Source organism: Colobus angolensis, unplaced genomic scaffold, assembly GCF_000951035.1.
Source record: "Colobus angolensis palliatus isolate OR3802 unplaced genomic scaffold, Cang.pa_1.0 Scaffold88, whole genome shotgun sequence".
Lineage (NCBI taxonomy): Eukaryota > Metazoa > Chordata > Mammalia > Primates > Cercopithecidae > Colobus > Colobus angolensis.
The window spans coordinates 5,468,934-5,481,584 of record NW_012122709.1 but is presented as its reverse complement, the minus strand read 5'-3'; the positions used below and the strand labels follow the sequence as shown (position 1 = coordinate 5,481,584).

Genomic DNA, 12,651 nt, shown 5'->3' with positions numbered 1-12,651 from the left:
AAAAAAAAAAAAAAAAAAACTGCAACCAACATTGACACCATGTACCAACTGGTGAAGAGGCAGATGGCTGGATGAGCAGGTTTGATCTTGGACATGTTAAGTTCAAGGTACGTATCAGACATCAAGTGAAGACATCAAGTTAGCAACTGGATTTACTAATTTGGAATTCAGGGGACAGTTCAAAACTAAAAATATAAAGCAGTAGTTGTAGGTATACAGGTGTTATTTATCTATTTAAAAAAAAAATACAAAGTGAAGGTATCTACAACCATGCTCTCAGTCAGAGACGTGCCCAGCACAAAACAGCAGAAAGGAAAAAACAGTGAGGTGAGACAGAACAAGCAGGAGAGTGTTATATTCAAGAAGAAACTTTCCTTTTACATAGAAGCCGATGCCTAAGTTAAATGCTAAACATGGCAAGAGTAGTTTCAGTAAAGTAGTAAGGACAGACCGATACCAAGAGTGGTTAAGGAATGAATAGTTAAGGAGGTAGGAACATTAATTATTCTTTCAAAAATTCTGTAATGATGGAAACGAAATAGGATGGTAGCTAGAATATCTGTGGTCAAACGGATTTTTTAAATTGTCTAATATTAGAACATGTTTGTATGATGGGAATGATCCAGGAGAGAAACAGAAATGACACAGAATGGAGGAATAATTGCAGAAGTGGAGTCCCTGAGTGAGCAAGGGAAGACTGGATCCTCTGCACAGGTGGAGCTTTCACAGGAAAGAGACACATCACCCATCATGAGAAGTCAGAGTATGGGTATAACAGCAGGTGATCTGTTATGATTCAGTGGTGAAAAGATGAAGGAATTCTTACCCACTTCTATTTTTTTAGTGAAAACATAAAAGCAAGATCATCAACTAAGAATAAAGGAAAAGAGGAAAAATAGAGTGATTTATGAAGCCTATTTTGGGAAGGCGAACATGTAAGAGAAACATTGCAGGACCACTGGCAGGGTTGGGTGCACACTGTGTTCCCATTCTCACCAATAATTCTCCATCAGCACCATATCCACATTTACTTGTCTGTATTTCCCACTACATTACAAACTCTATGAGAGTAGAAGCCATATCTGTGTGCTTCACAAGTTGAATTCCCAGCACCTTGGCAGAGAACCTAGCATACCATTGCTCAGTATTCCTGACTTGACTATATGCCTGCTCACCATTTAACATGTACAGTGTTCAGCACTGAGGATGAAGAGATGAGAAGACAGCCCCTGCCCTCAAGGGCTCACCTTCCAGAGGGAAGGCAGACACCCAAATACAGCACAGTGCCTTATCTCTCTCACACACACATACAAGGTGAAAAAGGAATAAAGCGGAAAGACCTCCATCTGCTGGAGAGTCAGGGAAGGGTTCCAAAGGGCAATAAGCCAGGCATAGGGGTGTATGCCTATAGTCCTAGCTACTCAGGAGGCTGAGGCAGGAGGACTGCTTGAGCCGAGGAGTTTGAGGCCAGTCTGGGGAACAGAGCAAGACCTTGTTCTCTTTAAAAACAGTAACAAAAAATGGAAATTGCACTGAACTGAGAAGTCTAAAAAGTGAAAGAATTTTGAAGGCAGTCAGTTTGACACTTGAGAGTGTTCAGAGAATGACAAGTAGTTCAATACTGTTGGAGCATAGAGTATAGAGGAGGCAAAGGCAAGAGATGAAGCTGCAGACAGAGAGGAAGCCAGATCATGAAAGAGCCTGTATGTCAAAAAAACATTTTTAATTTTACTTTGGGAAACACAAATTGTACATGGGAGCGACACAATCAGATTTGCAAGTCAAATCAAGCCTGCAAACATAGTAGAAGATGGACTGGAAACCAGAGGCCAGAAGACCAGTAAGGAGGATTACAGTAGTCTACATAAGAGATATTGAGAGGCTAAAACAGAGGACGAAAACATAGCAATGATATGAAAGATATTTAGAAACAAGACTATCAGGCACAAGGGTGGCAAACTTCTAATCTCTTGGATAACAGTTATGGGAGATAATATTAGGATCCACAGATCTGGTGGATAATTCCAAAGGAAATGCTGGGCCCCAATCCACAACAGCCCAATAGCTCCCATGAGACAGGAAACTCTGGACTAGGCCTCCTTGCCTTACAGATTCAAACTGGTTTTGAATTTGTAAACTAGGAAAAACAAAACTATTTTTTAAGACAAAATTACCTCATATAGATTAGAGAACAGAACAGATGATAGTTGGGAAATGACTTAAAAACTTGTTTCAAGACCAAAGATTTCTTTTGAGGACAGTCAATGTTTTCCACTTATCCCTTTGAAATAGCACTTTAAATGAGCACAGCTTTCAGTTGGGCAAAAAAGGAAACCAAAGGGCTGCCAACACTGGAACATAACTCTAAAAAAGGGACAGATGTCCTCTTCTAGAGATATCTAACTACAAGATAAACAGCTAACTGAGGATGTTTGAAATCTGAAATAAGAAAAATATTCCACCTCTGAGGTCCTTTTAAAGCCAATATATTATACTCTGATGATCAAAAAAAAAAAAAGGGATCTCTCAATGGCAACTTTCTACCTCTGGTTCCTTCTTGAAACCATGGGTAAGTCTCTCAGCTATGAGGGAATAGAAGAAAACAGACCATTTTCATACCATTAGGCCCAATAACAACAGGTTTTTAAAGGTTTGGTAGCATTCTGAATTGGTTTAAAATGTACTGGTCAATTTCCAAAGAGCATATGCTAAACTAACACATGCAGAGGGAATAGAATAGACTGCCAAAAAAAAAATAGGGAAGATTAAAGAACATTTCCCTCCAATTCATCCTACATGCTAACACCAATTTTAAATCTCTCCCTTTAAAAAAGCATCCTCAGAAGCTTTACTGTTACCTACAGGATAAAGTCCAAACTCCTGGCTGGGCGAGGTGGCTCATGTCTGTAATCCTAGCACTTTGGGAGGCCGAGGCAGGCAGATCACCTGAGGTCAGGAGTTTGAGACCAGCCTGCCCAACATGGAGAAATCCTGTCTCAACTAAAAATACAAAATTAGCCAGGCATGGTGGCACATGCCTGTAATCCCAGCTACTCGGGAGGCTGAGGCAGGAGAATTGCTTAAATCTGGGAGACAGAGGTTGCAGTAAACCGAGATCGTGCCATTGCACTCCAGCCTGGGAAAAAAGAGTGAAAATCCAACGTGGGGGAAAAAAAAAAGTCCAAATTCCTTGCCCTGGCATTCAAACACCTAATAGCCAGCACTATCTAATCCTTCAACAGTATCTCCTACATTTCCCTCTCCCAGCTCACTGGACTCCTCCATTCTCTTGCAACAGGAAACTCCACAGGAAAGTTAGAAACCCCAGCACCATAAAAAGGAACAAGGCTACCTTTGCCAACAATCAAAACAAAGGATAAGCATCCAAATTTCCCATTAAAATCAGTCTCCAGTTGATGATCTAGGCTAACAAATGGCAGATTAAAACCAGTCTCCAGTTGACAATCTAGGCTAACAAACGGCAGAAGAGGCAGGATTTAGGAAAGTCAGTGCTGTCAAAAGAAGTGTAAATCATACCCTTCTGTGGCAAATAAGAATTATCATGAATCCCTTCTTTTCCTGAAGTTGCTTTATTTCTCTGGCTCTATTACCTGTTATCTAATAGATCTGGAAATTCTAATCCCCCTTATTGGTCCCATTATTAATATGCCCTTTTACTAGGTTTTTCTTCAATGACAAGCCACCTAGTTCCTGTTGCAGAGGAGAAAGGCAGTCCAGTCTGCTAATTCAATTTCAGCCACAAGGGGCTCAAAAACAGGTCTTGGCATAAGCGAAAGTCATTTGCTCAAAAAACCTTCTGGCTTTATTACACTGATAATCTGTAACTCGAGTCCATGCCAACTCTTCAGCAAACCACATTCTTCAATGCATCCATGAAAAATCATTCTTAACCCTAGAGGCTTATGAAGGCAGGGTGACTTCTACATGGAGAAGGTATCTTTTTAAACTCAGCTTTCAGACCCTGCCTTGCTCCTACTCTTCCAGACCTGGAAACAAAAACATCAAACAAAATTAATCAGAAGTTCTCATCAAGGTTCCTTCTCCGGGCTGGCTAATAAAAACATTTAGTACTGTGGTAGAAGGTGGTGGGTGGGTGATGGAGAATACTTAGAGCAGAGGGTAACGTATCTGGTCTGATGATGGTTAACACATCCTGAAGGCAAGGATACCACTACAGACAACCAGGTCTTGGTCATCTAGGACAAAAGTCAAAGATGGTAACTAAATATCCAATCAAAAGGCTAATCTGCAACTTCAGTACACAAGTCATTAGATCCTCAGGCCTGTTTTAAATTCTGAGAAGTATCTCTGGTGTGTCAGAACTAGCAATGCAAATGTATAAAAAGCATTCTATAGGTCTGTATAACTTTAAGCACAGCACCACTGTCTCCAGACTTCTTTTTTTTTTGAGGCTGAGTCTCGCTCTGTCACCCAAGCTGAAGTGCATTGGAACGATCTCGGCTCACTACAACCTCCACCTCCCGGGTTCAAGTGCTTCTGTCTCAGCCTCCCAAGTAGCTGGGATTACAGGCGTGCGCCACCATGCCTGGCTAATTTATGTATTTTCAATAGAGATGGGGTTTCACCGTGTTGGCCAGGTTGCTCTTGAACTCCTGACCTCAAGTGATCCGCCTACCTCGGCCTCCCAAAGTGCTGGGATTACAGGCATGAGCCACTGTGCCAGGCCTCCAGACAATCCCAGTGCTGTATTTTGTCTGTACCCCAACTAGACCATAAACTCTTTAAGGACAAAGAACATGTGCCTGATGTATCCCCAAAGCTTTTACCATAATGCTTCATATTGGACTGAAAATACAACTGATGACCTGACTGATGATCACACTGAAAAGAAACCATGAATGCTGGCATGTTTTCAAAGTCAAAGTAGCAGGGGATACCAGCGATAGAGGCCACGCCTGTTTTCAGTATTCACTGAATCCTCGTTGGGCAAGAAAAGTCAGATTTTGACAAAAATTGATGGAGACAGTTCTCGCTAAATACAGCAGTCTACAAGGTTACCAAATCCTGGAATCAAAAGGAAAAATAAGGCTAAAATAGAATTATGTGAACAAAAATTGGGTTTAGGACAGTGAAATAACAGCTTCCTCAACAAGAAAAAAAGTAGTAGCAGCTAAAAGGCAAAATCAAGTAAAGGATGATTCAACAAGAAAAGCACCAGCATTTATATTCTTTGCACTTTCATTGAAACATTTTACCGGAGATTGGTAGTGATTAGGTCAAGAAGACAGACATGATTCAAGGTTGGGTTTTTCATTTGAAAAGTCTAATTTTAGAGTTGTGTTAAACCTAAGTTAAAGTTGGAATAGGGTTTTCCCCGGACCAATATTAAGTGAAGTGGATCACCAGGTGGAGTAGCAGCAGCACGTTTCTTGAGACATTTAAGTCCAACTCCTACACAGCCGTTTGGTATTAGGCATATGATCTAAGCTTTCTGGGCCTCAATTTCCCCATTCACAAAAAAGGGCAATGCAGGCTCTTCTCGTAACTTCAAGGGGCAGTGGTCTGATATAGAGTACTATGAAAACAAAAGCAGCATACCAAAGTAACACATTATTATTATGATCACTTATAGAACCATTACCCGCTAGGATGAAACTCCCCACACAAGAGATGAAGCCCGAGAGAAAAGAGTTGAAGGGGAAGGTTCCCACGAGGAGACAGTAACCGAATTGCAGCGCCCCGGTCAGCAGTATATACAGCAGGTACGCGTCCAGCAACTTCAGACGCTGCGGAGTGGAGCTCAAGTACTCTTCTAAGAACCGCGAAATGACAGACACTACCGACGCCGACATAACTGCACGCAAGGTACTCCGGTCCGCGCGCTCCAAACTCCTAGAGGACCCGTCGACCACACCGGATGTGCTGTTTGCGCATGCGCACCGTCGTGACCTAACTCCGCCCCCTCCGTGTGCCAATTTGCGCAGGCGCTGAGGCAGGCCAGGGCGCGTAACAACTACTGCGCAGACGTGGACTGCATCAATAGCCCCAACTACAACTCGGAAAAGTTAATGCGTCTGCGCAACGGCCCTATCAATGAGCTGGGGACGTGTACTCTTTTTGTTCTGTTTCCGCCCGTCAGATTGGTGACGCCCACAGTTGCTCTGGCAACAAGACACAGTGGGAGGAAGAGGGGACTAGGCTTTACTGCGGAAGGCGTAGCTAACCGGAGGGTTCCGCCTCTCTCTGGTCCTGAGTCCTGGAAGATTTAACGGTTTGCATCTACTTTGAGGCATTGCCTGGCGTTCCTGGGGTTTGATACCAGCCTGACCCTAATTCTGTTAAAGGCGCTGTCTGCGGATGCCTGTCACAGATCATTGGAACAAATCAAGTTCATCCGCAATGAGACCCAGCCGCGGCCAGTAACTGTGCAGGCCCCAGTTTAGACTTAATTACTTGAGGGAGGGAGTGAGTGGGTGTGGTGAGGGGCGGGAGGCAGGGAGGAAGCCTGACCTCTGCAGGATTCTGAACTGGAACTCGGGATCTGACCCTGCAGTGCCAATATTTATTGGGCGCCTCCTTGGGGCCCGACGTTGTACTCACTTGTAGGGACTCTCACGTGAATCAGATATATTTGCAGCCTTAAAAGAGCTGGTGAAGTGAGGGATAGTGGTCGAATATCGTGCAAAAAGCATATGGCCAAGTTTAGCAGCTCTCTTTCCACAAGCTGGTATCTTGAACCTGGTGTAATATCCCAGGACGTCAGCGCCGAAAGGCCCAAAAGAGCATTCCTGGTTAAACCCTACTGCCTCCAACTCAGTTTGCAGTAGTTTGAAATAGTTTCAGGTTTTGTATTTTAACAAGTGGGATTAGTTTGAGCGTTTTAACTTTTTTTTTTTTTTTTGAGTCTTGCTCTGTCGCCCAGGCTGGAGTGCAGTGGCGCGATCTCGGCTCACTGCAACCTCCGCCTCCCTAGTAGCTGGGACTACAGGCGCGCGCCACCACGCCCGGCTAATTTTTGTATTTTCAGTAGAGACGGGGTTTCGAACTCCTGACCTTGTGAGCCGCCCGCCTCGGCCTCCCAAAGTGCTGGGATTACAGGCATGAGCCACCGCACCCACCCCGTTTTAACTTTTTTTTTAAAAAAACTTAAGTTCTGGCTTTTGTCGCCCTTTTAATTTCACATGAATCCGACCTTTTAGACCTAGTTCATCTCACCTTTTAGCTGTAAGTTTTTCCATACATAACCAGGTACTTTATTTTCAGCTTCTAAATAATTTGAACTGTACGTGAGCAAAATTCCTAAAACAGCAAATGAACAACAGCATTCCAACCTTTTCACTTTTTTTTTTCAGATGGGGTTTTGCTCTTGTCACCCAGACTGGAGTGTGATGAATGGCATGATCTCGGCTCACTGCAACCTCCACCTCCTGGGTTCAAGCCATTCTCCTGCCTCAGCCTCCCCAGTAGCTGGGATTACAGGCACTTGCCACCACGCCCGGCTAGTTTTTGTATCTTTAGTAGAAACAGGGGTTTTGCCATGTTGTCCAGGCTGGTCTCAAACTTCTGACCTCAGGTGATCTGCCTGCTTCAGCCTCCCAAAGTGCTGAGATTACAGGAGTGAGCCACCCTGCCAGCCCCTTTTCACTTTTTATTTGCCTTTAGACTGGAAACTCTATACGCATTAACTAACAAATGTATTATCAGTGGTCAGCAAAGCCTTACTTAAGTTCTAGAAATAAGAGAAATAACCTAAGAAACCTTTACAGTCTATTTGAAGAGATAGATTTATATTCATACCCATGGAGATATTGTGCAGCTATCTGAACGTAAGTTCAGCCTAAACCTATGTTGCTGAGAAGGAAAAAAAAAAAAAGAGTGGGTAACAAGCGGGTTCCTATTTCAATATAATATGGCAGGAAGCATAAATTTCTCTGACAAGTTGAACCTTTCTCTCTGCCTCATCAGCAAGTAGGAGGGTAGCTTCCTCACCAATATTCAACTTCAGACTTTACAGGCTAGGCTGATGCTTTTTAATCATTCAGGTGTGGATTCTTCAGGGAGTTTCTGTTCCATCAGCCAGGCTCCTTCCAGCGGTTTCTCCCTTATGTTTTGTCTGCCTTTGATCTCTGTCAACTATCATCATTAAGATCTCCCCAGGAACTCTCGCAGGAAAGAAGAAGAAGAGATGAAAAACATCAAATGCGCTTATTGAATGCATTTGTTTCTGAGACCTGCTAGTCACACCAATATATTACACTAGGGCTTTTCTGAACTACTTAAAACAGCAAGAAAAGGCCTATTCGGTTTATGATTCTATAATCGTTGAAACATTTTTAACTGATTTTAATTTCAATAGGAAATTGCTAACACTAGTGTTGATTTCAATTAGTTTAAATCAGAATATTAATATAGTTAAAAATTCTTGTCCAGAATAGTGGATAAGAGTGCAAGCTCTAGAATCAGACAGTCCTAGGTTTGAACCTTGATTCTGCTGTTTACTAGTTGTCTAATCTGAAATAAGTTATTCAGTCTGACAGTCTCATTTTCCTTTTCTATGAAATGGAAATAATACCTGTCTCATTGAAATGATGTGAGGATTAAATGAGATAATGTTAAGCATTAAGCACTTAGCATAGTGTTTGGCAGACAGTAAATGTTCAGTAAATGTTTGCTGTTATTAACTATCATTAATCCTAGTAATTAGCCATGTCTGCTTCTCCTATTTCTCTGAATGATTAAAAGTTGGCCAAACTACAGTGCCCCCAATAATTTGGGTATGCAAAAGATAGCACTGGAGGGACTGCAACTCAAATGGCTCTTAAAGGGCAGATCTAATTTATAAGCTGAAACTGAAGTCAGAGTATACTTCAGGGGTTTCATTACTAAAATACTCAATATCATAAAACAATGGAAGAGTGGAGGAACAAGAGGGTTCCCTTAAGAGCAAAGTCTGTGATTTTACATCATTCATCTCTCTACAAAAAGAAATCACATTATTTACCAAAAGAAACACAAATCCTCCAAAGTTTAAGTAGTAAATGACTCTTCTAAAGGAAATCTCCGCATGGAAAAGAATGTCTTTTCCAATTCCTTTCCCTTGTGTTGTCACTTTTGCCTTAAGATCCCCCACTTTGCTTCTGTTTACTACTATTGCATATATCACCTCTACCTTTTAAACTTTGGCCCCAGCGTGACCAAAACCCCCTCTCCTTGTTTCCTAATAGAACAGATAAAACAGGTTATTATTTTCAAAAATAAAAATGTAAGGAGAATCAAGTTGCAAACAACACAAAGTCAGATTTTTGACGTATCGAATTTCTGATCAAGTCCTAGTAAAGCAGTAAATATCTTCAGTGAACCCATATCCCTTCATCCTTTCAGTTTCTGATGAAATGGAACAAATTTTCAGCTCCTTTGTCTGGTTCCCCTCCCTCCTAGCTGTTTGGGAGTCTCACAAAAACCTCAGTTTTGCCCCCTTGCTGGCACCCAAAAGTGAGTCCACCATATTGTCCTTTCCAAGAACAGATCACTCACCACAACATGGGGCTAAAATCATCAGTGCCTGAGCAACACTGTGCGATAGAATTTTCTGTGATAATGTCTCTGCACTGCTCAGTATAGTAACTGCTAGACATACGTGGCTATTGAGCACTTAAACTAGAGTTAGTGTTGTAACTCAAATGCAGGTTCAGTCTCTCGCTGCTTGCAGAGTCCACTTAACAAGAGTGAGATCTGGTATAAAGAAAATGATATTTTATTCCAAAGCTACCTTAGGGGAGGAAGTATAGGTTTTCTGCCTTAAGGGTACCACTTCACTTTTGGAGCAGAAAGAGGGTGCTTTTGAAATGGGGCCTGGAATACTGGCATGAATGGCACACAGGGGAGGAAGCAAGTGGTTGAGGGGTCTGCATACTACCTTCAGTGCCTTATCTACTGGACGGTGACTGCTGGTGCCTTTTGTGGGCAGGACTTGGTTGTAAAAGTGGCCAAAACTCTCCAGGTAAGAGAAAGCTTTGTAGCAGGCATACTTTGGGTTGTAGATGGACTGTTGTCTCTCAAGGCAACCTCTCGGTGGGTGAGAGTTCCTCTCTGGAGTTTCTAAGTACATAGTTAGATGAACCTGCCCCATAGGGAGTATCTGGTAAAGAGGAGGTAAAAGGCTACAATTGCATTTCTAAAGAGCTAAGGAAGAAGTGAGGAGAAAGGGGAAAAGAAGATAAATTTTTTTAAAAATCATTAAACTACTCTCTCAGAAAAATGGGGATACTTGGTTACAATGTGACTAAGGACATTTTATTTGGCTTTTATTTAAATCTAAGTAGCCACTTGTGGCTAGTGGCTGTCATTGGACATAGCAACTTATGAGCTATTCCACGCATTTCTGTGTTCAATCAAAGAGATATACCTTGTTCATAGTTCATTCAAATGGCAGTGATACCCATTTGAAACAAAAGAATAATCTATAGCTGCCAGGCCTGAGCTATCAGTTTATCAGCCCCACCTATTTTTGGAATACTTAATGATGACTTACAGTCATAGAAAGAGGGTTTGTAACCTCCCAAGGAGTTCACCTTGCCCGCTGCCTAGACAGAGCCGGTTCATCAAGACTGGGCAATTAGAATGAAAAAAGAATAATTCATGCAGAGCCAGCTGTGCAGGAGTATTATTACTCAAATCAGTCTCCCCAAGCATTTTGGGATCAGAGTTTTTAAGGACAACTTGGTTGGGGGAAGCCAGTGAACCAGGAGTCCTGATGGTCAGGGATGAAATAGTGAGTCGAGGCTGTCTTCTTGCACTGAGTTCCTGGATGGGGGCGCCACAAGATCAGATGAGCCAGTTCATCGATCTAAGTGGTACCAGCTAATCCATCAAGTGCAGGGGCCGCAAAATATCTCAAGCACTGATCTTAGGAGCAGTCCAGGGAGGGCCAGAATCTTGTAGTCTCCAGCTGCATGACTCCCAAACCATAATTTCCAATCTTATGGCTAATGTTAGTCCTACAAAGGCAATCTAGTCCCCAGGCAACAAGGATGTCTGCCCTGGGAAAGGGCTGTTATCTGTCACAAACCACAAACTATAAGTTTCTCCAAAGTTAGTTCAGCCTATGCCTGGGAATGAACAAGGACAGCCTGGTTAGAAGCGAGATGGAGTTGGTTAAGTTAGATCTCTTTCACTGTCTCAGTCATAATTTTGCAAAGCTGGTTTCAGATTTGTCAAATTAATTTCCATCCACACTTGTTGGAGTCTCATACTTGCTCATGGTGTGCTTTGTCCTGATGATAAGGAGAAAAAAAAAACTTCATTTTCTCCCCAGAGGCCTGCCTAGAGTAGGCTCTGAGAGTCCTCTTTACTCTATATAATTCTAGCAGATCTATCCCAATCCTGAGATATATCAGCACTGGGGATACCTTAAAAACTGTAGTAACTTTGGTTATTAAAGGCATTTTCCATCCATTCAAGTTTCCTACTTCCAAGAAACCTCTACTTTAAAGCTGATTTCACACATGAAGACAAAGTACGAACACTTCTCTGCACTGCCTCTTGAGAAATGGTCTAGAGAGCTCTAATACCAGTTCGTGTGCAGTTCTCCTTGCCTCAAAAAAATCTCACAACTTACAAGTTTTCAGAAAAGTGGGAGATTTTATTGTCCTGTCTAGGAGTGATACAGTATGGAATTTCCTATTTGGTACAATTTAGAATGCAGCTCCCAAAGCCTTTGACATTTAGCATATTGTTTCATAGGTAATTGTGTATGCTTCTGCCTCTTCACTAGACTTTTCTTCATTTACCCAACAAATATTGAGTACCTACTCTGCCACACCTTGTTCTAGGTGTTGGGAGCACAGCAGATTACAAGACAGAGAGGGTCCCCCAGGAAATTTAGTCTCTAGTGGAGGGAAACTGATAATAAATGAGTAAAAACAATCCAAGATAATTTCAGATAATGTTATGTGTTATGAAGAAAATAAAAATAGGGTAATGTGACAGAGTGGCGGGGGGGCTCTCTTTAGATCCTGTGGTCAAGAAATGCCTCAGATGAGGGCAAGTTTGAGCTGAGCTCTGAATACAAAGTTACCAGCTCTGCAAAGCCAAGAACAGCCTAGGGTAGCAACAGCTAGAAAGTCTGTGTTCACCACTAGAGCAGGTTATTTATTTCCTTTTGATAACTGCTTTTTTCTTTTCTTTTTTTAGAGACAGAGTCTGACTCTCACCTAGGCTGGAGTGCAGTGGTGGGATCATAGCTCACTGTAACCTCTAATTCCTAGACTCAAGTGATCCTCCTGCCTCACCCTTCCGAGTAGCTGTTACTATTGGCATGCATTGCCATGCCCAGCTAATTTTTTTCATTTTTGTAGAGACAGAGTCTTACTATGATGCACAGGCTGGATGTATTTTTAGTGCTCAACATAATTCTTGGCATTGAATAATAGCAACAACAAAAATAAGTAATATTCGTAGCACAAGTAAGTGTACCACATATTTATTTGAATTATCTTGGTTAGTTCTCACAAGATACAAGCCAGAGGAAGAAATTAAGAGATGCTAAATAACTTGGCCAAGGATTTACAATGGATAAGTGGCAAAGCAAATACTGACCTTAACCAGGCTTCTGACTCCAGAATCTATACTTCCAACTAACAAGTGAGTCTCATGGAACACCAGTATCTG

General features: G+C 42.1%; 1 protein-coding gene across 3 annotated transcripts in view; it reads right to left on the bottom strand.

Annotated features, from left to right (window-relative positions):
* DAD1 (defender against cell death 1) overlaps positions 1-5,942 on the bottom strand; it is a 23,642-nt gene extending 17,700 nt beyond the window's left edge. For all 3 annotated transcript variants that reach the window (XM_011930912.1, XM_011930913.1, XM_011930911.1), the window contains exon 1: positions 5,624-5,942. In XM_011930912.1, coding sequence (XP_011786302.1) covers positions 5,624-5,834 — 211 coding nt within the window. In that variant the 5' untranslated portion in view covers positions 5,835-5,942. The remainder of the gene's footprint in view (positions 1-5,623) is intronic.
* Between the last annotated feature and the right edge of the window lie 6,709 nt (positions 5,943-12,651).